Source organism: Dermochelys coriacea, chromosome 7 (genome assembly GCF_009764565.3).
Source record: "Dermochelys coriacea isolate rDerCor1 chromosome 7, rDerCor1.pri.v4, whole genome shotgun sequence".
NCBI classification, from domain to species: domain Eukaryota; kingdom Metazoa; phylum Chordata; order Testudines; family Dermochelyidae; genus Dermochelys; species Dermochelys coriacea.
In genome coordinates, this window is record NC_050074.1 from 34,565,330 (window position 1) to 34,590,752 (window position 25,423).

Consider the following 25,423-nt stretch of genomic DNA (forward strand, 5'->3'; position numbering starts at 1 on the left):
TCCATCAAATACAAGTATTCCCTTCAATATACATACGTCTTTCATTTATCCCTCCCCTACCTTGCTTAGACTCCTGCTAATAATTCTCTAAAGCTTTTGTTTCTTTAGGCATTACAGTGCAATTATTGAGTTAAAATCATGTTACTTCAAAGTTTAACCATCTCTCTTTTGGATATAGAGTTGGTTGTCATCAAAATAAAGTTTTTGGGTTTAGAGTTACATGCTGTACTTAATTATGTTTATGGGTGTATGCATATACACCTATATTATCCTTGTTAAACTTAAAATGATGTGTATATGTGGGTGTGTGTACACACATCACCTATAGTAAGTTTGGCAACCGCTGTAAGTGTACTTTACAAACTGCTGCTTTTGAGCGTGCTGGAGAATATGTTAATAGCTCTGGGGGAAGGTTTATGACAATTTGAATTAATCAAATGACTGAAGTTGGGAATCACCATGAGAAAAAGGGACAAGTGACATTTTACAAAAGTTTGAACCGGCCCCTGGAATTCAATGGACAAGGCATATTGGAAACAACGCTGTGCAAGTGTCACATCCGGTGCGAACAGAAACTGATCGTACAGGACATGTTTTATGTTTCTCGTTTGCAAACAGGATCGCAGCAATAAAGCGCCACAGAACACAAGGGATCAGCTGGTCCGCGCGGAAAGCTGTATTATTTCCCTTCAACGCGCTGTCGGCGATGGGCACCGCAAACAAAACAAGCCTGTTTCAGAAAGTGTTGGCTGGAAGCTGTGCGTCTTCAGAAGCGTTTTCCTGCAACCCCCCGCCCTTCTCAACGTTGGGAAGGCTGCTCTCTCGGACGCCTCCCTGGTGCAGAATCCTTTCCCAAGGGAATATAGATCTGGTGGTGTGGGTTCCTTGTTTGAATTCACTCCCGATTCCCATCTCTGTAGGGGCACAGCTCCTTGGCCGCCCTGCGCTGTGTGCAGCATGGAACGAACTAACTTTTTAAAGCCCTTATTTATGTCCCTTTAAAAGCGGTGTCGCTGCCCCACTTCTAGGTCCCTTTTTGGACATTCCCGCGCTCAGACCTGTTATATTAACAGCTAGGTTCATTTAATCCCCCCACCTCCTTTATTCGGCCCCTGCTGGCAGGTGTCACTTGTTTTGCAGGTGTGTGGTATGGGACACACACACACACACACGCTCTGTCCCTCTCGAATCGTGAGACTGTTTTTTGTTTTTAAGGCCAGTTTTTAAAAAGTCTCTCCTTGCAGTGCGGAATGATTGCGAGATCTTGGCAGTCAGGGCAGCCCATCTCCATTCGTCCTTTATTTCTTTTAAATCTCCCTCCTTTTACTCGTCCCCGTTTTTACACCCAGCCCTGTTTGTTTTTCTCAGCAAGGTGGGTTACCTCCCCTCCCATCCCCCCCTCCTCCGCTAATATTTTGCCCGGTGCCAAGCTCTGAGTTTTCAGATTCGCCTCCCCTTCTGCAGCCTCCCTCCCCAGCCTCATCGGAGGAAATATTACAATGTTGCAAGCTGACGTAAGGACATTACAAGGAAAGGGCTACATTTCGGAGTGTTTATGAAAAGCCGCGGTACTGTACTGTCACCAGGGGGCACGCAATATAATGCATTTCGCCAAACATTTTGGATAATAATCATTTACCAACAACAACACACAAAAAAGCCCCAGCTCGCCTGGAGCTCGCAGAGCCAGAGAGGAGCCATGCAGCCAAAGTTTGGGAAGCCCTTTATTATTTTTCTGACATTGCGAGCTCGCCCTTGAGGAGCTGTAATTGCATTATCTGATTTTTTTCACCCTTCTTCTCTTCCCCCCCTCCTTCCCCTCCCCGCTCCGTCTCTCGACATTGCAATTTTTTTGCTTGCGTTTTGGAAGGAGAAGCCGCCAGCTACCTAGCGGCAGGAGCCGCCGTCAGCCCTGCTCGCTTGCCTGGGAGTCCAGTGTTGTTTTGAAGGGAGCTCAGCTAACATGGCGACGGTGCCCGTCTATTGCATCTGCAGGCTGCCCTACGACGTAACCCGCTTCATGATCGAGTGCGATGCCTGCAAGGACTGGTTCCACGGCAGGTAATACAAAGGGCTCGGGCCTGGTGTCCCCCCCCTTCCTCCCCCGCACCCCGCTCGGGCTGCGATCGCCCCTTCTCGCCCTTCGCCGCCTCGTCTCTCCGGGGCAGAGGGAGGCAGGCGGCGTAGCTGCCGCCGCTGCTGTTGCTGTGTGCAGTTTTCCAACAGGCCTTTTTGGAGGCGAGGAGGAGGAGCCTCGCTGCCACCGGCCCTCGCTGCTGGGGCTTTTTTTTGGGCGGGGGGGGGGTTGTTTTGTAAATGTTCGGTTCTCAGCACAATGCCTTCTCCCCCCCCCCCCGGTCATGGGGGGCTATTGTCCTGTCGGGGGCGGGGGTGGCGGCGGCGGCTCTGGCTCGCGCCTGCTTTCCGGACCATTGCACCGCTGCCTGGTGGGCTCGTTGCGCGGGGCCCGGGGAAGCGGCTGCACGGTGGGGCTGGTTGGCTGCCGGCCGGGGGCTTGCAGCAGCGGACGTAGCGCGCGCTGTGGCCGGGCTCGCGGGAGCGTGTCCCGGGGAGGCGGCGGCCGCTGGGCCGGGCTCCGCTGTGGCGCGCGGGCGGCTCGGCGCCCGTGTGACAGGGGGCACAATGGCCGGAGCAGCTTGAGCGGCGCATGGGCGGGGGAAGGGGGCTCGGAGACAGGCGAGCGCGGGCCCCGCAGCGGCAAGGCGGGCTGCGAGCAAGACCCCGAGAGGCGGGTAGGGGCCGGGCTGGCAGCCCCCGGCCGCTGCGGTGGGAGCCGGCTTGCCCCGGGAGCAGGGGAGCCCCGGGGCGCGCTTGGCGCCCGGCAGGGGAGGGGGAAGACCCCGCTAGATCAGAGCACGGCAGGGCCCCTCTGCGCGGAGAGCGGGGGCTGCACCGAGCCACGCCAGCGTGCCCAGGGACGTGGGGGGGGGGCGAGACCCCCGAGCAGCCCCCAAACCCCCCACCGCGTAACAGCCCCCCGTGACTGACCCCCCCACTTCCTAGCAACCCTCTGACCTCCCACCACATAGCAGCCCGCTGTGACTGACCCCCCCCCCACGTCCCAGAGCAGCCCCCTGTGACTGTCACCCCACGGTTTTCAAGCGGTGCCTAGAGCAAAGGGAGGGGACTTCGGAGCCCATTGACAATTAGCAGCGTGTTAACAATTTAACAACAAAACTAACCTCTTGCAATCGTTTAACCCTGAGGTCAGTGACACTCGGCAGAACGGGGGCCGCCGCCCCTGCCCTCTCTCATTGTATCGCTACTGGGTTCGGAATACGTTGCTTTGCCCCTTTGTCATGTAACCACTACATTGCATTACCGCTGAGTCAACAGCATTGCTACGGTCTTGGTGTCACAACAGTAAGTTTCTGGGATCACAGGGATTGCCCGAACAAAACTGAGCCCCCAGGTGTCTTACAGCTAGTCAGATATAAAGTGACTGAACTTTATAGCGCCACAACTTTCATGAGGAGGGGGGAAATGATGTTCGGGAGAGTTTGTTCAGGAGCAGACAAAGGGAGAGGCGTATCTTTTTATTTATTTTATACTAAACCATGGTATCGAACCTATGGTTGAGGTTTTAAGTAGGTGACGATATTGGACCAAGAAAAGGAGTACTTGTGGCACCTTAGAGACTAACAAATTTATTAGAGCATAAGCTTTCGTGAGCTACAGCTCACTTCATCGGATGCATCTGACGAAGTGAGCTGTAGCTCACGAAAGCTTATGCTCTAATAAATTTGTTAGTCTCTAAGGTGCCACAAGTACTCCTTTTCTATTTGCGAATACAGACTAACACGGCTGCTACTCTGAAACCTGTGATATTGGACCAATTTCTGTTGAGAGACCTTAAACAGAGCTCTTCTGGGGTGGCGGTATTATTTAGAGGAACAAATACTGTGAAACTGAACTTCAAGAACCTTTCTTTTTCTTGTAGGAATGGGGAAGTTAGTTAAAAATAACCTAAAGAGAGTTAAGGGGATTAAAACTCAGAGAATCACCTTGAGGATTGTTTAAAAATAAACTTATTAGAGTCATACAAGGTTTGGGTACTCCAGATCAACAAAAATTAAAATCAAGGGAAACATAGAGGGGGGTTGAATAGCAAGGTACCAGAGGTTTAGAATTAAAATGGTGTCCTTTTAAAAACTGACTCAAATGATACTAATAGAATAGAAAACATCTTCAGTAGTTATTTGAAAAACCAAGAGGAAACTTGAGGAGTAAATAGCCAGAAGTATACAAAATAATAAGACATTCTTCTAAGTTTATCTAGAGTACTGTTGGAAACCATCAGGAGAGTCAGTGTGACTGCTAGTCCCTCAGGATGGAAAAGTGGACATAAAAAGCAATTCTTTACAAGTAGTAAAGGTCAGATACTGTGAGAGATCAAAGTATCAAAAAAGAAGTGAAATTAAAATAGAGTCAATCACCAGGGCCAAAGATGTAATTTATCTCTTAGTTCTAAAAGAATTCAAGAACAAAGTAGCTTAGTTAAAAACTATTGGAAAAATAATAGGGAAATCATTTAAAGAGTGTGTTAAACTCCTAAACTGAGTGCATACTGGGTGATAGGTATTCTGTAAGGGTAAATTGTGACTCTCTCCTGTTAACTCTTTTGAAGAGTTCTCACAGAATACCAGATAAAGGAGATTGCTTAGAGCAGGCTAAGGGCCTGTTTTCACTGTCACTGCTGTCAGTGGGTACTGGAGCAGGTCCGAAACCAACTAATGGAGACTGAGCTGGAGATAGTTTATAGAGGTATTTCAAAAGGAATTTGATAAACTTCCTTCCAAGAGGCTATTATAGAAACTTGTTAACTGTGGAGGGGAGAGGTAAAGTCTCATCATGGATTTAAAAAGTGGTTCAGAAATGTGAAGCAAAGTGTGTGAATTAATGGCCAGTTCTTGTAGGTGAACATGTTAGTAGTGGGGTGCTCTAGGGTTATGAACTAGATAAATTTCCAAAGTGGTGTGCAGTATCTCATATTTGTTAAGGATTTGGAAGAGAGGGGTGACAGGGAGGTGATAAAAATTAAATAGCGAAGACTAAAGAGGATTGTGAGAACTCAAGTAGGACCTAAACTATCAGGGTTTTAAGACCGAATGGTGGCACAGTAAAGTCAACATAGACAAGTAAGTAAGAAGGGACTAGTTAAGATACTTGTATACACTGATGGGTTTTGAAGGGAAATGCTCAGGAAAATGATCTCTGCATGTCTGTGGACAGCTCAATGAAGACAAAGCTCAGTGATAGTGAAATAGGATGTTCTGTGCGGTATTGGAAGGGAAAGAACGTAATAGCAAACTGGTGGTGTATCTTCACCTTGCAAACTGTGTTCAGTTTTAATGATCTTAAAGAGAAATAGCAGCAAACATAAAGGTTCAGAGATGGACTCTAAAAATAACTAGGGACTTTGAGAATGATGGGGCATCCACACAAGGAGAGATTAAAAAGACTTGGTATTTACTTTGAAGAAGAGATGCATAAGAAGTGGTATGATAGAAGAGAGAGGCCATTTGGATGCTCCTATTTGCCTTTTTTCATAATACAAGCATAAAGAGGTAATCAATAGAAAAAACATACCCGGTGGTTTAGTTTTTTTAAAAAATCATGGGTGTCTTTTAGAAACCTCAATCTTGCAAGTTTGTGTGTGTGTGTATATTTTACACTACCACCGAAAACTATTATTTTTAAAATAATGTAATTTGTTTCAATAAAATATACATAACAATCTTAAACTCAAGTCACACATTCTGTGCACTTATGATAGTCACAAAAAAGTTCATTTTATTTCTGAATTATTTCCAAACTTAATACATTGTCTTAATATTCAAACTAATCAATGTACAAAGAAGCTCATCAAAATTAGTAATTTTTGAAGGGGAGAACTTTATTGATTTCTTCAAGTACCGTGATAGGCTGTGGGATTTCTTAAAAATTCCATAATCCCTATTTTGTTTTTGTGGAAATGGCTCAGGTGTTTTCCTGATTCCTCTGTGATGGGGCTTTCCAAACTTTTTCGTAGCGTGCACCACATCTTAATAGAGATATTTCATCGGCTACTTCACATCACATTCCTAATGTCTCCTCTCATTTGACATTGAATAACATCCCTGTGGCAACTGCAACAATTGCTTATATAGGAAATTAATATTAGAAAAGTATTAAATTTATTTTAGGCTTTCATTTAATGTACTTTAGCATCTGGAAATAAAAATGAGGAGCAAGTGCTAACTGACTAGCCAGCTCTCTGCAGACCACCAGGAAGTGCTCTGCATATCTCTAGTGGTCCATGGACACCAGTTTGGACATCATTACTCCGTGCTATTATCTGACAAAATTACCTGAGAGAGATCCAGGTTTCTCATGCCTGGTGAAAGCCAGTCAGAAGCTTTTTGGGTTTGTTACCTTCTCTTGGGAGGACAAGATACCAAACATCCTTAAAAAACAATAGTTAGACCTTTCTCAAGAAGCCATCACTTAATGTTAATTATCTCTCCAGTTGCCAGTTATTACCATGTTTCAAACTTTTCATTTTTTGGGGAAGATTACACTTCAGTAGGCATCTTTTTATTTCCTGGATTCCTATCATGTTGGTTTCAGGATTGGGTGTGTTATAGTGATTGCATTCATATCCTTGGTTGATGAACTCCTGGCCCAAACAAAGGTCAAGAGTCTGATGATTTTGTTAGAACTAGAGCTTTTGATAATGTTGCCCAGGTGGTGGTCCTTATATGTTGGCAGGGTGTAAAAGGGGTGAGTGAACTGTTCTTCACTGGTTCTGCTCTTTCCTTTTGGAATGGTTTCAGAGGGTCTGTGAAGCCCTTCTCATCTGTCGTTCCATACTGCTGTCCCTTCTCTGCAACATGCACAAGGCCCTTTGAGAGTGTTTGTGTTAATGTTTGGGGCTACGGTGTCACCAATATGAAGATGACCTCCTTGTTTGTGCTTCTCATTAGATTGAGACTGAATAATTTCCTTGTTCAGTCCAGGCCCTGCGAAAACAAGTTGGCTGAAGCTCAACCCACAAATGATGGAGGTGATGCATGTTGGCTAGGGAAAACAACCTGAGGAGTTGCCGATAGGAGTTTGGCTGCTCTGTTTGTTAATGGAAAATGTCCGTCCTTTCCCAAAGAGATTCACTCTCTTGGGATACTTTTAGATTCCTAGCTGCTCTTGGCTTCCTAGGTAGCAGTGGTAGCTCATGGTGCTGTCTTTCATCTGTGATGAGTTATGAGGTTACCGCCTTTCTTGAAAGTGGCACTGTCACCTCCAGGTTTGACTACTGCAGTGTGCTCTACCTGGGCTACCTTTAGCAATGACTTGGATGTTTAGCTAATGTAGAATGCAGTGGACCTCCAACTTGGTGGAGTGGTTTGGTGGCTCTGTGAACTGAACAGGCTTCTCATCTGCTTCCAGGAGCAATGGAGGGTGTGGGTTCTAATTTATAAAACCATGTATGGTATGGTACCTGCCTGCCTTAGGGAGAGCCTCCCTTCTTGTGAACCCATGCTGCAGCTGAAATCAACTAAGGTGCTTTGACTCTTCTTAGCTTATGCGCAACTGTGCCTCAGGTAGCGCATGACCAGGATTCATCACCAAATTTGGATTTCTGGTTGGATCATTAGCTGGCCCGGGCCGGGTACTGACAGGGAGTGTGACGTAAATGCTGATCCATGCCTTCCAGGTTCTTTGACTGACAGCCTATGAATGCAAACCCCTTGAGGGCTGGAGGGAGACCTGTTCAGTGGCAAGACTCAGCTATCATACTTGCTCATTCTGGAAGTGTGCCAGAATCTAAAGTTTTCTGAACTTTAGAGCAGGACAAGGCAAGGCTTTTTGTTCAAGTATTTCCTTAACTATGGAACAATATTGGCTTATTTATTAAGGTTGATAGGTACAGGAAGGAGAGTTGTTTATCCTCTTAAACTCCCACAGCTAACATGGTGTTTCATTAATTTATATCAGGCACCCAGATGCCATAGGGGGGGATACATACAATCATTCACTAAATAGAAAGAAGAAAGGGAAATACTTTTTTTTTTTTTTTTGCACCACATATATTTAAGCCGTGGAACCCTCTGCCACAAGAAATCATCACGGTAAATAACTTAGTAAGATTAAAAAATAATTAGCTATTTAGAATGACAAGGGTAACACCCAGAGTTCCCACAGGTAGAATAAAACTGAGTGTGCTAAACCTGATGCATTGATACTTAAGATAAATACCAGCTGGAGTATTGACCATTATTGGGAAATAGCTCTCTTTTGGTATGGAAAGTCTAAGTTCCTATCAATGTTCTATCTAGTCTAGTATCTTATGTCTGACAGTGGCCAATTCTGGATGCTTGGACTAAGGTATAAACTCCTCATAATGCACTTTGGTTTGCAATACCATACAATGGAAGATTGTAACCATAGATTCAACTCCTGTTTGTATAAATATAAATCCTGTTTTGAATCTTACTGACTAGTTTCCTTCAATATTATCAAGTGTCAATGTGTTTTGCAGATTTACGCTGCACAAACAGTGTTTCATTTAGTACAGGGAATTAAAAATATGAAAAAAAGTTGCATATGTTTAGTTGTTTAATTTTATATCTGAAAGATTTTAGGTGTTTCAGACTACCCTAAAGGAATAATCCGCATTAAGGGCTGGTCTATACAGGGAAACTTACTTGAATAGCTGTTGTGGAATAAATTGTTCCACAAAGCACACTAATTATTTTGGAACAGAGTATTCACATGCAGAGCTATTCTGGAGTAGTTATTCCAGTCATTTTCCCCATGTAGACAAGCCCTTAGTGGGAATTGTCTTCTTTTTAAAAAAACTAACTTGTTTGTTTGAAACCTGGTGCAGCGGTGTTTGAAACTAATATAAAAATACATTTGAAGCCTGCTTCCATTGAAGTCAATGTTTGTTTTATCATTTATTTCAATGGGAGTAGGATCAGGAACAACATAAGAACGGCCATACTGGGTCAGATCAAAGGTCCATCTAGCCCAGTATCCTGTCTTTCGACAGTGCCTAATACTGGGTGACCCAGAGGGAATGAACAGAACAGGTAATCATCAAGTGCTCCATCCCTTGCCACCCATTCCCAGCTTCTGGCAAACAGAGGCTAGGGATGCTATCCCTGCCCATCCTGGCTAATAGCCAATGATGGACCTATCCTCTGTGAATTTATCTAGTTCTTTTTTGAACCCTGTTATAATCTTGGCCTTCACAACATCCTTTGGCAAAAAGAGTTCCACAGGTTGACTGTGCATTGTGTGAAGAAATACTTCCTTTTGTTTATTTTACACCTGCTGCCTATTAATTTCATTTGGTGACCCCTAGTTCTGATGTTATGAGGAGTAAATAACACTCTCCACATCAGTCATGATTTTAGAGACCTCAATCACATCCCTCTTTAGTTGTCTCTTTTCCAAGCTGAAAAGTCCCAGTTTTATTAATCTCTCCTCATGCGGAAGCTGTTCCATACCCATAGTAATTTTTGTTGGCCTTTTCTGAACCTTTCCAATTCCAATATATCTTTTTTGAGATGGGGCGACCACATCTGCATGCAGTATTCAAGATGTGGGCATACCATGGATTTATATAGACTCGGGCAACATGCTATTCTCTGTCTTATTATCTGTTTGCTTTTTTTCACTGCCGTTGCGTTGAGTGGATGTTTTCAGAGAACTAGCCACACTGACTCCAAGATCTCTTTCTTGAATGGTAACAGCTAAATTGGAACCCATCATTTTATATGTATAGTTGGGATTATGTTTTCCAGTGTGAATCACTTTGTATTTATCAACATTGCATTTCATCTGCCGTTTTGTTGCCCAGTCACACAGTTTTGAGAGATCTTTTTGTAGCTCTTTGTAGTCTGCCTGGGACTTAACTATCTTGAACAGTTTTGTGTCATCTGCAGATTTTGCCACCTCACTGTTTACCCCTTTTTCCAGATCATTTATGAATATGTTGAATAGGATGTATCCCAGTACATACCCCTGGGGGACACCACTATTTACCTCTCTCCATCTGAAAACTGACCATTTATTCCTACCCTTTGTTTCCTATCTTTTAACCAGTTGCCAATCCATGTGAGGACCTTCCCTCTTATCCCATGATAGCTTACTTTGCTTAAAAGGGACCTTGTCAAAGGCTTTCTGAAAATCTAAGTACAGTAACTCCTCACTTAAAGTCCTCCCGGTTAACGTTGTTTTGTTGTTACGTTGCTGAACAATTAGGGAACATGCTCCTTTAAAGTTGCGCAATGCTCCCTTATAACATTGTTTGGCAGCTGCCTGCTTTGTCCACTGCTTGCAGGAAGGGCAGCCCATTGGAGTTAGCTGGTGAGGGCTTGGAACCAGGGTGGGCCAGCAGCCCCCCATCAGCTCCCCGCTCCTCTAAGTTCCCTGTGTGGCAGCCGCCTAGCAGGCTATCAATTGCCGGGCAGTTCAGCTGTCCCTCCCCCCCACTGCCATGTGCTGCTCCTGCCCTCTGCCTTGGAGCTGCTCCCGGGAGCCTCTTGCTTGCTGTGCAGGGGTGGGGGACAGAGGTGCTAATGTCAGGGTGTCCCCCTCCCCCTGCTCCTGCCCTCCACTCCTTTACCCCATCTCCACGGGGTGGGGGGCCGGACAGACATAACAGGGCTCAGGATGGAGGGAGCTTGCTGGCAGCAGCTGCTGTCTCAACTTGCTGATCTATTTAAAAAGGCAGTGTACTTAGAGAGAGGTCAGTGTACTTAAAGGGGCAATGCATGTCTCTCTCTAGCATGCTGTCTCCCCTCCCTCCATTTGTGCTGTCTTGTAGAGTGTGAGGCTACATTAACAACAATGTATTAACCCTTGAGGGCTCAGCCGAATGCTAGTTCATCATTTAGCAGTAAGGCATTCCCTGGGAAATATCCCCCCGTCTTCCACCCTTCACCACCTCAACCAAACTTCACAATCATCATTGCTGTGTACAGTATTAAATTGTTTGTTTAAAACTTATACTCTGTGTGTGTGTGTATAATAGTCTTTTGTCTGGTGAAAAAAATTTCCCTGGAACCTAATCCCCCCTAAATACATTAATTCTTATGGGGAAATTGGATTCACTTAGCATCATTTTGCTTAAAGTAGCATTTTTCAGGAACATAACTACAACGTTAAGCGAGGTGTTGCTGTACACTATATCCACTGGATCTCCCTAGTCCACATGCCTGTTGACCCCTTCAAAGAATTCTAGTAGATTGGTGAGGTCTGATTTCCCTTTACAAAAAACATGTTGACTCTTCCCCAACAAATTATGTTCATCTCTATGTATCTGACAATTTTGTTCTTTACTATAGTTTCAACCAGTTTGCCTGGTACTGAAGTCAGGCTTACCGGCCTGTAATTGCCAGGATTACCTCTGGAGCCCTTTTTAAAAATTGGCATCACTTTAGCTATCTGAGGTCTTTACATTATTCTGGAAGTTTAAAAGAGTTTAAAGAATTTGAAGTACCACTTAACATTCAAATCCTTTTGGAGTCTCTGTACTTCTTTTGTTGCAGTCTTTTAAGGGGAGATCAAATTTTCATTGGCTTTCTAATCAGATCAGGAACTCCGTACTTAGCCTTCCTTCATAAATATGGGATTCAGAATTAAGTTCCCATACTAATTATCAAAACATAGTTTTCAGCTGCAAATGAACTCTGACCAGCAGGTAAAGCAAAACCATATTGTAAAGCCCGTCAGTGTTGTGTTCTTGATCCGGTAGAATGACCCAGAGGTAATTGTTTCACCATTTTGCTTGTTTTGAGATACGTAACTATGGAAAGAGATTTACAGTGGAAACTATAACAATCTTAACATGCCGAAGGATACTTCTGATTGATACTCCAGTATCTCCAGAGACCTTGTGATGTCAGTCATAATATCAAGACTACTTTGCATGCATTTATTAATAAAAACAGAGTATATTCTCCCTATACACTGTGGATTGTCAAATTATTAATAATGCATCCTGTTTTAGTTTCTAGAAAAAAATTGCCAAAGGGCCAAAACTTGGTGTGAATGGAAAAAGGTTGAATTACTCAGCCCTAAAAATAAAAAGTTTACAATGGGAACTGCAAGTTGACCTTAACTCTGAGGTGCCAGAATTCTAATACTGACAACCCCAGGCAAAGCACTTCACTAGTTACACAGCACTTTATTTCTAAAGTACGGGCTCCATGTTCAGATACGCATGCAAGGAGAAAGTGGATTAGCTTCCTCAGAATAGTCAGTTCTTTTATCTTTGGGTTTTCTGTTCCCTTTTGGCATACTGCCCAGGTATCAAACTAGTATTCAGTAGCTGTTAGCATGACATCTAGCACTATAATACTGACTTTCGAGCTGAGTGGGCTTTTCACTCCTGAACAGTGCTTTGTTGTAGGACTCAGTATGACTGTTGATTAGAAAGCTCACAGGTTTTCAGTGCCTGGGTGCTTGAGGCTCAGGCACTATAGCATGGTGAAAAAGAGTGGTCCTTATTGATAGGTGTGGGATTGGAAATGTAAAGTCTTGTATTTAAACCTGTTTGTTAAAATATATAATGGCCCAAATTTGCAAAAGGGTCCAACATGAGACAGTTTGAGCCTCATTTTCAGAGTGCTAAGTACCCAATTTTTATTCATAGCAAATAGGATAATGAATGCTTAGTAGTTCTCTCAAAGGCAGCCTGTAGTCTCTCAGCTTGGGAGCTCAAAAGTCAAGGAACCCCAAATAGTGGATATTTTAGAAAGTATGTATTTAAATGATAGTAACTGTAGACACTTATATGATAGGAACAGGCCTGCAAGTGTTTACTGAGATACTAGCATCTGACAGCAAGTAATAGACTTGTCCAGTTGCACTTATAGTATTTGTGAAAGTCCTTTAAAGTTAAAAGGATTTTACAACAGAAATTATAATAATGTTCTGAATGGTTTCAGAGTAGCAGCCGTGTTAGTCTGTATTCGCAAAAAGAAAAGGAGTACTTGTGGCACCTTAGAGACTAACAAATTTATTTGAGCATAAGCTTTCGTGAGCTACAGCTCACTTCATCGGATGCATTCCTAATGAATGCATATGCTCAAATAAATTTGTTAGTCTCTAAGGTGCCACAAGTACTCCTTTTCTTTTTGCGAATGTTATGAATATTAGACGCAAGTCCAGTTTAATTAAAAAAATCTAGCAAAAGGCTCCAGTGCTCACCATGAACCAAAAATCTGTTGCGGAACCACATCTGGGGCCCACTTCAAGGACAAAATGTCTGTTAATTTCAATGAGTGCAAGATTGGGCTTAAGCAGGTGGCAGTTTTTAGCCAGAAGAGTTCAAACAACATCATTTTCCAGGTATAGTTAGTAAAGGGAAATAAATTCTGCCAGTGAGCAAGGAGGACGTAGATTAGCTGACCCACTGTTTGTAACCTGAATGTGTCTGTGGTGGGGGAGAGTAGAGATTTTGTTTAATATTTCTGCAAAACCAGTTAAAACAATTTAACCATATATGAGAAAAAAATTGTTGCTGGACAGAGAAACTTTGTCAAGATTATTGTAACACATTAAAAATGATTTCCCTTTATTTTTAACAGCTATCTCAACCCGTTCCTTCTCTTACTAATAGGCAGACTCTTCCATTAACACTGTCACCATTTGTTGATCTGTTTGAACCTGTGTTATTTGAATGGAACTATTATGGTTCTTCCATGGTTCTCATGATTATTCCAGTTTTTACATAGGGGGCTAGATAGCTTGGGAGATTGGCAATGAGTGTGTAGCGCCTTTTACCACCAGGTTGGTTGTTTGGGTCTGGTTAAAGTTGACAGAGAGCTGATGTTATTACCAGCTCATTGCTGTTCAGTGACCTTTGTGAAATGAGTTGATGGGCTCCATTTTTTACGTAGGTGACAGATAGATAGGAAACGCATCACAAAACCCACCCTGGGCAAAATTCTGAAGTCAATGAGTGTTTTGCTATTTATGTCTGTAGAATCAGAATTTCACCCCATATCTGTTGGCAACATTTTGAAAGCCCCAGTGGAGAGGCCAAGATTTGGATGAGCAATGGAGAATGATCTACTATCTTACCCCTAATGGCACTCCCTCTATCGGGATACCAGATGTAGAGGGGGGTCAGTGGGGAAACTGGAAAAGGTTCACTCTCAGTCTTTGCTGCGTGCCAGGGTTCTGGCCATGGACAACTTCATTCGCCAGTGCTGTTAATCTCTGTGCCTTGCATGAGCACTGCATGCATTTTAGTTTTAAAAGTGAATGATCTTTTTGCTGGAACTTTTATTAGTAAAATTATATTGCACTTTAATTATATTACACATTCAAATTCTATGTGAAATCTCAACAAATATAAAATTGTACTAGTCGTGTAATACTCTGATAATCCCAGTTAATACAACTACCAGTCAGCCAAAGGACAATAACTTTCCCTGATGTAATAACTTCCTTTACTGTTAATCAGAAACTGAGTTTATTCAAAATGTTTTGCATCTACTCTCTACATTTAGATAAACATGGTTGAATGGTATTAAAAAATCTGGTATAATGATGCATTGTAATGACTCCAGAGACTTTGCTGCAATGTAAGTATCCTAAATTTTGTTTAAATTGACCAGATTTTTCACAGTAGCCATTTTATGCATCTAATCTGTGGCATGGAACACAATGTGCATGTATTAAAAAATTCTTAGACCTCATTATTTTACATATAAAGTATTTCCTCTCTCAACTTAAACAACCCTCAGTTATTTCTAAATTAGTATTTGAAAATAGTAGAAGTGTATCATCTGTTTTAGGTATGTTATTTTCATATTGCTGTTCATCTCCATAGTATCTGAGTACCTTCCACACAGGGTATGTCTACACTTGGAGTTAGAGGTGTGATTCCCATCTTGAATCATACTTGGGCTAGCTCTCATCGAGCTAGCATGCTAAAAATAGAATGTGGCCATTGCAGTGTTATCTGAGACCTTCAGCCTGTAATTGGGGTGCTACCTGTCCCACTGCTGCAGCTGCATTCTATTTTTAGTGTACTAGCTCAGTGAGAGCTACCATGAGTATGTCTCTTCGAACTGGGAATCACACTCCTAGCTCAAAGTGTAGGCACACCCTTAGAACAGATTGGCAGTAGCTAGGTCCCTAGTAGACTTCATGCAATCTCTGACTCTTCTCCCTTTTCAGGCCACAAAAAAGAGATGTATTAGTTTATTTAAATGACTTCAAAATTTTATTTGTAAAGTGTAATTGTTAAATATGTCGAAAGTATGGTAGATATTTTACAATCTAATCCATTACAGATCAGTCATGTTAACACTTTTAAAACAATGCATTCCTAGGCTGAGAATATATGAATTAAGTGTCAGTGCAGTATGGAAAGGCCAAGTAATAAGCCCCTGCGCACACAGAGCTAAATTCATCCTAGAAAACAGTGACATTATCCCAGCGAAGTGTTTAACCTGTGGGATTTATAACACAATTGCTGCTATATCTGTATCTATGATGATACTGTTAAAATAGCAGGATATGTAAAAGGTTGAAAAATGGCTACCGGGCTACTGTAATTGAAATCATCATTGTCTCTTTTGAAGAAGGCAATTTACCTACCACTATAAAGAATGAAGTAGTCCAGCCACTTCTGAAGTAACCCACACTGGACACCATCATCACCTTGTCTCCTAGCTCCCTTAACTAGACAAATTCATTAAGAAAGTGGTGATGACCAAACTCCAATGGTTTCTCACCTTTGCTGATATCCTCTACTCTTTGGAGTCAGATTTCTGGTAGGGATATGGCATAGTTTGCTGATGGATGATTTTCTCTTGGCCTTGGATAGCAAACAAACCTTAATGATTGCACTATTTGATCTCTCAGCAGTCTTCAGTACTGTTGACTATGCAGGACTGGATTTAGGGGCAGGTGACCCACGCAACTGCATGGAGTGCCAGGCTTGAGGAGTGCTGGGCTTGGGGTGCTGTAAGGTATTCAAAAGTTTAAAAAATGGGGGAGAGGTGCTGAAAGCACTCCTCACCTGGAGTGCCATTTGATCTAGGGCCGGCCCTGACTGTAAGGGGCTGAAGAAATGACTAAGAGACCTAGGAGAAGTAAATGTGGTAGCTCTTCACTATCTCAGACAGGCTCTCCAAAACCTAGCTAGAGTGACCAGATATCCTGATTTTACAGCGACAGTCCTGATTTTTGGGGCTTTTTCTTATATAGGCATCTATTACCCCCCACCCCGTCCCGATTTTTCACACTTGCTATCTGGTCACTGTACTAGACATGCTATGTATGTGGTCCCCAGTCCAGCAGAGCACCTGTATCACTTTAAGCGTGTGAGTAGCCTATTGAAATTAATGGAGCTATTCACATAATGGAAGCTAGGCACATATTTAAGTGCATTACTGGATCCGGTGTAAGGCCTGTCGCATGGAATCCAGCAGGATTCTGTGCTTTCGTCCATCATTTTCAATATCAATGGCTAGGGCTGGGCAAAAAACTAACAGGAAATATGCTCCAGTGAAAAGCAGATCTTTTTTCTATGAAAACATTTGTAGAAGCTTTCCGCACCCCTCCATTTTTCAACCTGTTCTCATATGTATTAAAGCTGGCACATGTAGGAACACTTATAGTTAAGGTTACCTAAATGTTTCTGTTATAAGATATCATTTTTAGTTGCTTATAACTTTCTCAACATTTTAGCATTTCAGCAAAAATAGGTATTCTTGCTCCCAGATAAGGAGCACATTTTTCTCCTAAAATTTTCATCAAACATATTTCAGAGATATAAGGATTGAAAAAATTCAGATTTTCTGCTAAGAAACAATTGTTCTGACTTTTTTTAGCACCTCTATGGAAGGTTTTGGAAACTTGAAATTTGATAAAGAGGTAGTCCATATGTCATACCTGCCTTACATTAGTCTGGAAAAGAAGCCCATATTTAATGCATGCTCACTGTTAAAACATTTAATACTAATAATCTCCCAGTGTTCCACTGGCACAGTAGATATGTGTTATGTGTATACGGAATGTGAATTTCCATAAATAGATGATATCTCTGAATTTCATTGGATTTGCACATGTGTTTGTCAAGGTGTGCAAACACCGCATGAGCACTTTACTTTGCACCATATATGTTCTTTGCCTGGAGCTTTTTGTATGAAATATTTATATATACATATAAGATTATTGGGAGAAACTGAGTTACCATGAACATGCACTAATACTTCTTAAATGATGACGCTTCCTTCACTTCAGTGCTGGAAAGAAATAAATGGATGAAAATTATTTGGCTCAATCATAATTTAGAGAATGCAGAACTGATAAAGGTAGGAAGTAGCACTGTCAAACGATTAAAAAAAATCACAATTGTGAGATTTTAAAAAGTCATGATTAATTGCAGTTTTAATCAGACTGTTAACAATAATACCAATTTAAATTTATTATAAATATTTTGGACTTTTTTCTACATTTTCAAATATATTGATTTCAGTTATAACACAGAATACAAAGTGTACAGGGCTCAGTTTGTATTTGATTACAAATATTTGCATTGTAAAAAGTGTGACAAAGCTCTGTCCTTGCCTCCGTGGGTCCTGCGTTTCCTGGCGGATTTCGCTAGCCTCAGAGGCAGACCATGACCCTGCATGTAACCCTTCTCTCTCTCTAGAGTCAAGGGTCACAGTCTACTGAGCCATTTTCATCATAAGCCAGCGAGGGAGGTGAGGAGAAGTTATCCTTCCTTGCCCAGTCTCTGTAGTCTCCCAGTCTCAGTGATTAATCAGGGGTCAAAGGTGGTGGTGGGGAGCCCGGGCCCACCCTCTACTCCGGGCTCCAGCCCAGGGACCCTAATAGTATCAGCTATGGTAGCTGACCTTTTAGAAATATGACCTGTACAAATTCCCTGGGCTACTTCCCCCACAGCAGCCCTCACTTCTTCAAGCTCCAGTTCACCCTTACCGCAGGGCCTCCTTCCTTGTGCCTGAGATGGTGTGTACTACTCAGCCTCTCCAACAGCGCAACTTCCTCCCACAGCTCCTGACATGCACACCCACCTGACTAACTGGTTTCTGTATGAACTAGTTTCAGCCAGCCCCTGATTGGCTTCAGGTGTCCCAATCAACCTAGCCTTCTCCCTGCCTTCTGGAAAGTTCTTACTTGGCCCCAGGTGTCTTAATTGATCTGGAGCAGCTGCCATTTCACTTATCCTGGTACCACGGATTTGTTTCGCCTGAAGCTAATATATTTATCTCCCACTACTTTTCTATAGCCATCTGGCCTTGCCCCGTCACATATCCCCCCCACCCAACACCATAGAGTTGAGCAACTTGGGACGCCAGGCAGTATGCTCGTGACAGACCATCAGCGTTGTCATGGTGGCATCCAGCCCTGTGCCGTATGCGGAACTGAAATGGTTGGAGGGATAAGAACCACCCGGTGACCATTGCATTCTTTTCCGTATTCCGCTGCATCCACTGGAGCGGTGTATGGTCCATCACAAGAGTAAATCGCCGGCCTAAGAGGTAATGACACAGTGTCTCCATAGCCCATTTGATAGCAAGGCATTCTCTCTTGACTACTGTGTATTTCTGTTCTCTTGGGAGAAGCTTTCTGCTTAGGTAGAGGGTCGGGTGTTCCTTTTCTCCCACCATTTGCGACAGAACTGCTCCCAACCCCGCCTTGGAAGCGTCTGTTTGTAAAATAAATTCCCTGTTAAAGTCTGGGGCTATGAGTACGGGGTCATTACAGAGGGCCGTCTGAAGGTCTGTAAATGCCCCTTCTGCTGCGTCGGTCCACTTTACCATGTCTGGACCTCGGGCCTTCACCAGGTCCGTTAGGAGACTTGCCCTAGTGGCGAAGTGGGGAATAAAATGTCGGTAGTAGCCTACAACACCTAGGAATGCACGGACCTGCTTCTTTAGGGTCGGCCGGGGCCAGTTTTGAATTGCCTCTAGCTTATTCTTTTGGGGCTTCACTATGCCCCTTCCCACAATATATCCCAGGTACCTAGCCTCTGCTAGCCCTATGGCGCATTTAGTGGGATTAGCAGTGAGGCCAGCCCGCCTTAAGCTGTGCAGTACTGCCTCAACTTTCTCCAAGTGGGTTCCCCTGTCTGGCATATGGATGAGGACATCATCTAGGTATGCAGCTGCATAACTAGTATGGGGGCGCAGCAGTTTATCCATGAGGTGCTGGAATGTGGCTGGGGCCCCATGTAGCCCAAAAGGGAGAACGGTGTATTGGAATAGCCCATCTGGGGTGGAGAATGCTCTCTTTTCTTTAGCTTCTTTGGTCAGAGGATCTGCCAGTACCCTTTTGTCAGATCCAGTGTAGTCAAGAATCGGGCACTACTCGATCAACCAGTTCGTCGATGCATGGTATGGGGTATGCATCAAACTGGGATATTTCATTCAGTTGGTGAAAGTCATTACAGAATCTCATGGTACCATCAGGTTTAGGCACTAGAACAATGGGACTGGATCACTGACTGTAAGATTCTTCAATAACCCCTAATTCTAACATTTTCTTTACTTCCGCCTTGATTTCTTCTCTTTTGGCTGCTGGGATTCGGTAGGGTCTCAATGTTACTTTGGCTCCGGGGATCGTGCGGATATGGTGATAGGTCTCAGTCGTCCACCCTGGTTTTGTAGAGAACACATCTCGGTTGCGATTAATCATGTCGGCTGCCTCGATCTTTTGGATTGGCGTCAAGTCTGATGATATCCTCATTTACTCGTGTAAGTTATCCTCCTGGGGAAGGGTCTCTTGCATGACTAAGCATGCCTGTCGATCATTCCAAGGTTTTAGAAGATTGATGTGGTAAATTTGCTCTGATTTCTGGCGGCCTGGCTGCCGCACCTTATAGTTCACCTCTCCCACGGCTTCAATTATTTTGTAGGGTCCCTGCCACTGGGCCAACAGTTTACTTTCTGCTGTGGGCATCAGTACCATCACCCGATCCCCTGGTTGGAACCATCGAAGCTTCGCTTGGTGGTTATAATGGGTTCGTTGGATCTCCTGTGCTCTCTCCAAGTGTTCCCGTACAATGGGCGTAACTCGGGCTATCCGATCTCTCATCTGCAGTACATGATCAACTATGTTCCTTCCAGGATTTGGCTCCTCTTCTCTGGCTATATCCAATATGCCCTGAGGGTGGCGCCCATAAAGTAGTTCAAATGGAGAGAAACCCGTGCAGGCTTGCAGAACCTCCCGGATGGCGAACATGAGGTAAGGCAATAGGATATCCCAATCTTTCCCATCCCGGCTCACCACTTTCCTGATCATGGCCTTGAGGGTCCTATTGAACCTTTCCACAAGGCCATCTGTTTGCGGATGGTATACAGAGGTCCGTAGGGCTTGTACATGGAGCAATGAACAGAGATCTTTCATCAACTTGGACATGAAAGGTGTCCCTTGATCAGTCAATATCTCCTTAGGTAGCCCAACCCAGGCAAAGATCTGTACTAGCTCCTTAGCTATTGTCTTGGAAGCTGTGTTGCGCAGGGGAACAGCTTCCGGGTACCGGGTTGCATAGTCCAGTACAACAAGCACATGTTGGTGGTCCCGAGCTGTCTTCTCTAGGGGCCCTACCAGATCCATGGCTATCCGTTCGAAAGGAATCTCTATTATTGGAAGAGATATCAAAGGAGCTTGCAAGTGCAGGTGAGGGCTGTGTAACTGACACTCCGGACAAGAGGTGCAGTATCGCCGGACATCTTCATGTACTCCTGGCCAGAAGAACCTCCGCAGGATCCGTGCCTGGGTTCTCTCTACCCCTAGTTGTCCTCCAAACAGGTGACTGTGCGTGAGACTCAATATGGCTTTTTGATGTTTTTGTGGCACCAGAAGTTGTTGTATCTCTTGCTCCTGCATTTGCACCACGCGATACAGGAGATCTTTCTTCACTACAAAGTAAGGTCCGGGACTCCGGATCTTCCCATCCACAGGTATCCCATCGATCTCGGCCACCTCTTTCCTGGCGTTATCATATCTGGGGTCCTCCGCCTGGTCCTGCCCAAAAGTCTTCTCCCGGGACTAATCTGCCCAAGCTCCCAGGGGTCGGCTTCTGCTTCTTCCAATGGCTCACCGCCATCATGGCTGGGGGCAGCTTCTGGCTCACCTTCTGTGGTGGAAGTTTCTCTGTTGGCTGCTTGCGTCCGTCTGCCTACTAGGGACGTCTTCTGGCCCTGGGTCAGGATCCGGGTTCCCAAGGCCTTCGCAGCCTTCCTCTCTTTTTTTGTCTTCCGGGGGGCTGAGAACAGAACCTGAGAAATCTCAGTGAACATTGGGGGTTGACATTCCCCCAGTGACGAGTCGCTGTCCTCAGGCTACCTCCCTCCCTCCAGCCTCTCCAGGGGGAGTAAATTATCAAACCCTGGATAGTCCCTCCCAATGACTACAGGATATGGGAGTTTAGGAACTACGCCCACGGTCACCTCAATGGGTTTCCCTGAACCTCTATCTCCACTGGGATGGTGGGGTAATGGCTCACGGCCCCATGCATGCACGTCACTGCTACGCGTTTGGCTCGTAGCAGCTGACTACTTTTTACCAGCTTACCCGATACGAGGGTGATAGCACTCCCAGAGTCCACAAGCTCTGTAGTCTCTGCTCCATTTATCCTCACTGGCCTGGTGTAATTATGCGGGGCTAATATGACCCCCGCGAGGTGGATAAGGGAGCATGGGACCGCCCAATCCCCCAAGTTACATTGCATAGGCTCCTTGGTGCTGGGACACTGTGCTGCTATGTGTCCCCACTCCCCACATGCATAACATCTATAATTACTTTTAATCACTCCCTTATCCTGGGGGCTAGGGGGTTTAGTTCCGGGGTTCCCCCCACTCAGGCCAATCCCTTCCTTCTGGGGTTCCCGCTGGTTTTCGCCCCCCCTTCTTCCACCTAGGACTCCCCGGGGGTTTGGCTGCCCAACCTTCCAGGATTGGGGTCGGGTGCTTGCTTCGAAAGGGGCCTTCCTTGGGTAGTCGGGTCAGTTCCCTGGTTGTCATCCGTCTTTCTACCAGTGTGATCAACAGCTGGAAAGTGAATGGATTCAGTCATGGGAATGGCTGCATTACCTTCCAGCTTTGGAGTGAATGCCTATCAGTTAGGGCTTGTTAATAGGCAGTCATAAGGGGGGGTGGGTTTGTTGGGAGGGGCCTCCTGGATGAAGGGGTTTTGTTTCCTTCCAACTGGGCAGAGAGGACAAATGACTTTGTGCCCTGGAAGCAGTGGTCTCTTACTTGCTTAGATGCCTCAAAGGGGTACTTGAATTGTTGAGTTCCATTCCACTGAAAAGAGGACCTGACAGATTTTACCGCCACAAGGGGACCAGTATGGTCCCCTACTCTGACCTCCTGCATTGAATTTCACTCAAAGATTTCTGCATCAAGACCATAATTTCTGGATGAATTAGTGCATATCTAGAAAGACATCCAGTCTTGAGGAGAATCCACCAAATTCCTCAGCAAGTGGTCCCAATGGTTAATTACCCTCACGGTTAAAACTTTGCACCCTGTTGCCTGACTGAATTTGTCTAGATTCAATTTCCAGCCACTGGATTTTATTTTGACTCTGATAGATTAAACGGTTCTCTGCTATTGGAAATCTCTTCCCCAAATAGGTTCTTTCTTATACATTTGTTTGTTTAAGAAGGGTGAGCCATGAAGGCTCTGTTTGACTGCAGCAAACAGGGAATCCCTTTGTTTCTCTCTCTAAATGCAAGAAGTTAAAATTGTTTGTTTTGGGCCCTGGAGAGGAGGAAATTGACCAACCAATGACTCCGAAGAAAAGAATATATTTATTTTTTAAGAATCTTGTATTCCCCTCCCCTTCACAGAGTGAGAAACCCCTTAGTTTCTAGCATGTGACAGTGACCATTTTCCTGTGTCTTCCACTCAGCAGTAACTTGTTCCCACTTGAATTCACCCTATACCCTCAATTACTAACATGCTCATTAAATCAAACCATGGACCTTTTTTCATGCTTATATATCACCACAACAGCCAAATAGATTTTTACCCCTTATTTTCGAAACACCTCAGGACCAAAATGCCTTTTGGTATGGTGTCAGTATGGTAGGGGTAAAGTATATTCTGCACTTGTAAAGGGATAAACTCTGTGATCTTGTGGGGGTGTTTTCCATCTGCAGTACTATGAACTTGCATTAATAAATGTCAATCCAAAGAGTATAATTACTGAAGAAAGTTTGAAATCACTTGAAAATATAGGCTCATAATGGATTTAATCACAATTGTAGTGTCACTGTAACACAGCCCAAACAAGTAACTTCCAACAAAAGACAGCTCTGGGAGCAAATTATGTATTGAGCACCACAAAGTATTTTTAGTTTCTCTGTCAAATTTGAATGGTCGTCATGATTTTCTGCAGCCATCCTCCACCTCTCAGGAACTGTCTGCCTCTTTTAAAATATAAAATATTGTGGTGGTTTGGGAATATATTTATTGGCATAATGGTTCATATAATCTAGCGTATTTGTCAGAAATCAGAACTTGATGCTTAAGAGGAAAGTAAAAAATGTGCATAAAAACTTTGTAATGCATAAGTCTATGAAACAGGGTGTAGGAGAAAAAATCCTTCCTGACCATTCAAAGAGATCTGCAGTGCCTCGAAGTATGAGTGAGAATTGTTCTTGGGACATTTTTTTAGCTTTTAAGAGTTCCATGCAGGAAATTCTCTTGATTGCTTTCTTGGGAAAAATATGTGCCGTAGAGGGAAATGAAATTAATTTTCCCAGGGTACCTGCTATATTTATTGAGAAAATAATACTTCAATCTCCTGTGTCTTTGTGCCTTCATCAATCCCATCTAACATGATACTACTCTCTGAGCTCATCCACAAGGTCATCAAATTGATTTTTCAATACTTTACACTCCTTACTGTTATCAGAAATAACAGCATTTTGCCCATCTGTTGTTGCGTTCAATTTTCTTCTGAGTCTCCTGCAGTTTTATTCCAACATCTTCAAGTTTCTTATCTGTGGCAGCCATAGTGGCCTAAATTACATCCAAGTTTGCATTGTAACTCGCACAGTCTTTTCATACTGCCTCAATCTGTGGCCTTAAGTAGTACTTGGATAGGGGATCCACAAGGTAAATCCAGTGTGCTCCTGGAAGTACTGGGGATTCTGGAAATGACATGCTGCCTTTTGAGTCATTATTGAACCAAGGTCCCCATGTCATGCTAACAGGAACTGTACCATTGGAGATGGTGTCCTCTGCTTGTGATCGTCAGAGCACTTTTTGCAAGAATGGGGGCGTTAGGCCAGGTGATGTGAGCATGAGATAGTTGGGGGTTATTACATTCTGCCTGTCTAAATTTCACAAACAGCTTCTATTGGACAACATATTTTTCTCTTCCTGTTTGTGTTGTGTGGTATTTCCCCCACCGCTAAAATGCAGCAATGTCTGTGTTGAAATGCACACGTTCTTTAACAGTGCACTGGAGCTCTATACAAATTTTGGTGCACATATGTGTTCTTAAATTGTGTAAACCTTGTAGAGTGGTGGATGAATGGATTACAGGTTCTGCATAAATTACTATGTTCAAGTCTCTGTATTGAACACTTCAGCCGTATTAATATGGTTATCTTTATTAGGTATATTGGTTAAACACAGAGGTTAATGCAGAGGACAGGGAGATGGGACTCTTGGGGTCTGCTGTTGGTACAGCCTCTGCCTCATTGGGAGACATGGGGGAAAGCAGGTAAACTCTCTGTTCTTTCTAGTTTAATCATCTCTAAAATGGATACAATACTGACCTGTTTTACAAGTGTGTTGTGAGACTCAATTAATGCTTAGGAAGTACTCTGAGATCTTGGGATTAAAAAGTGATTGTCACTTTTCATTTGTAATTTCACTGTAAGTAAGATTAGACATAGTGCGGAAAGCTAATTGTTTACACCTGGGAAAAATGATGGAGTGAGGACTGCTGTGTCAGAAGGATAGAACTTGCAAGATGCTATAAAGACCTATTTTACTAGTGTCTTCCTAGACTTCTCCTGGATTCCATTTTAACCTGGCTGGCTGAACACCAGGATCACACTTGCTTCTGAATTATCCAATTGTCATTGTAGCCAACTTTATAGAATGTCTCCTCCTTTGCACTGAGTTGTACTATGAGTCTGGTATGTGTTCTTGTTCTTTGCTGGTTTTAAATGAATTTGCTTCTGGTGGCAGCCTTGCAAGTTTGTAATGCAACGGAATCTTTTACTTGTTGCTGCAGATGGAATGTATATTAAATATCTTAAGTAAATGATTTCTTTAAAGGGGAGTATGTGCCTTTTGAATGTACTGTGCTTCAATGCAGCTTGGCAGTGATATGGCATAGCAGATAAGTGACAACCTACTGTGATTTTCTGAATGTGTGTCAGAATATTTAGTTCTAG

The 25,423-nt window shown here is 43.7% G+C and overlaps 1 protein-coding gene across 4 annotated transcripts in view; it reads left to right on the forward strand.

The window, feature by feature from the left end:
* The first annotated feature begins 575 nt into the window (after nucleotides 1–575).
* The window catches only part of PHF2 (PHD finger protein 2), a 144,702-nt gene continuing 119,854 nt past the window's right edge, over nucleotides 576–25,423 (forward strand). The window contains exons 1-2 of one of the 4 annotated variants that reach the window (XM_043518180.1): nucleotides 1,448–1,514; nucleotides 1,871–2,061. In XM_043518180.1, coding sequence (XP_043374115.1) covers nucleotides 1,964–2,061 — 98 coding nt within the window. In that variant the 5' untranslated portion in view covers nucleotides 1,448–1,514; nucleotides 1,871–1,963. Of the gene's footprint in view, nucleotides 2,062–25,423 lie in introns of all 4 variants that reach the window. The other 3 variants (XM_043518179.1, XM_043518181.1, XM_038410363.2) reach the window with 3 other exon arrangements.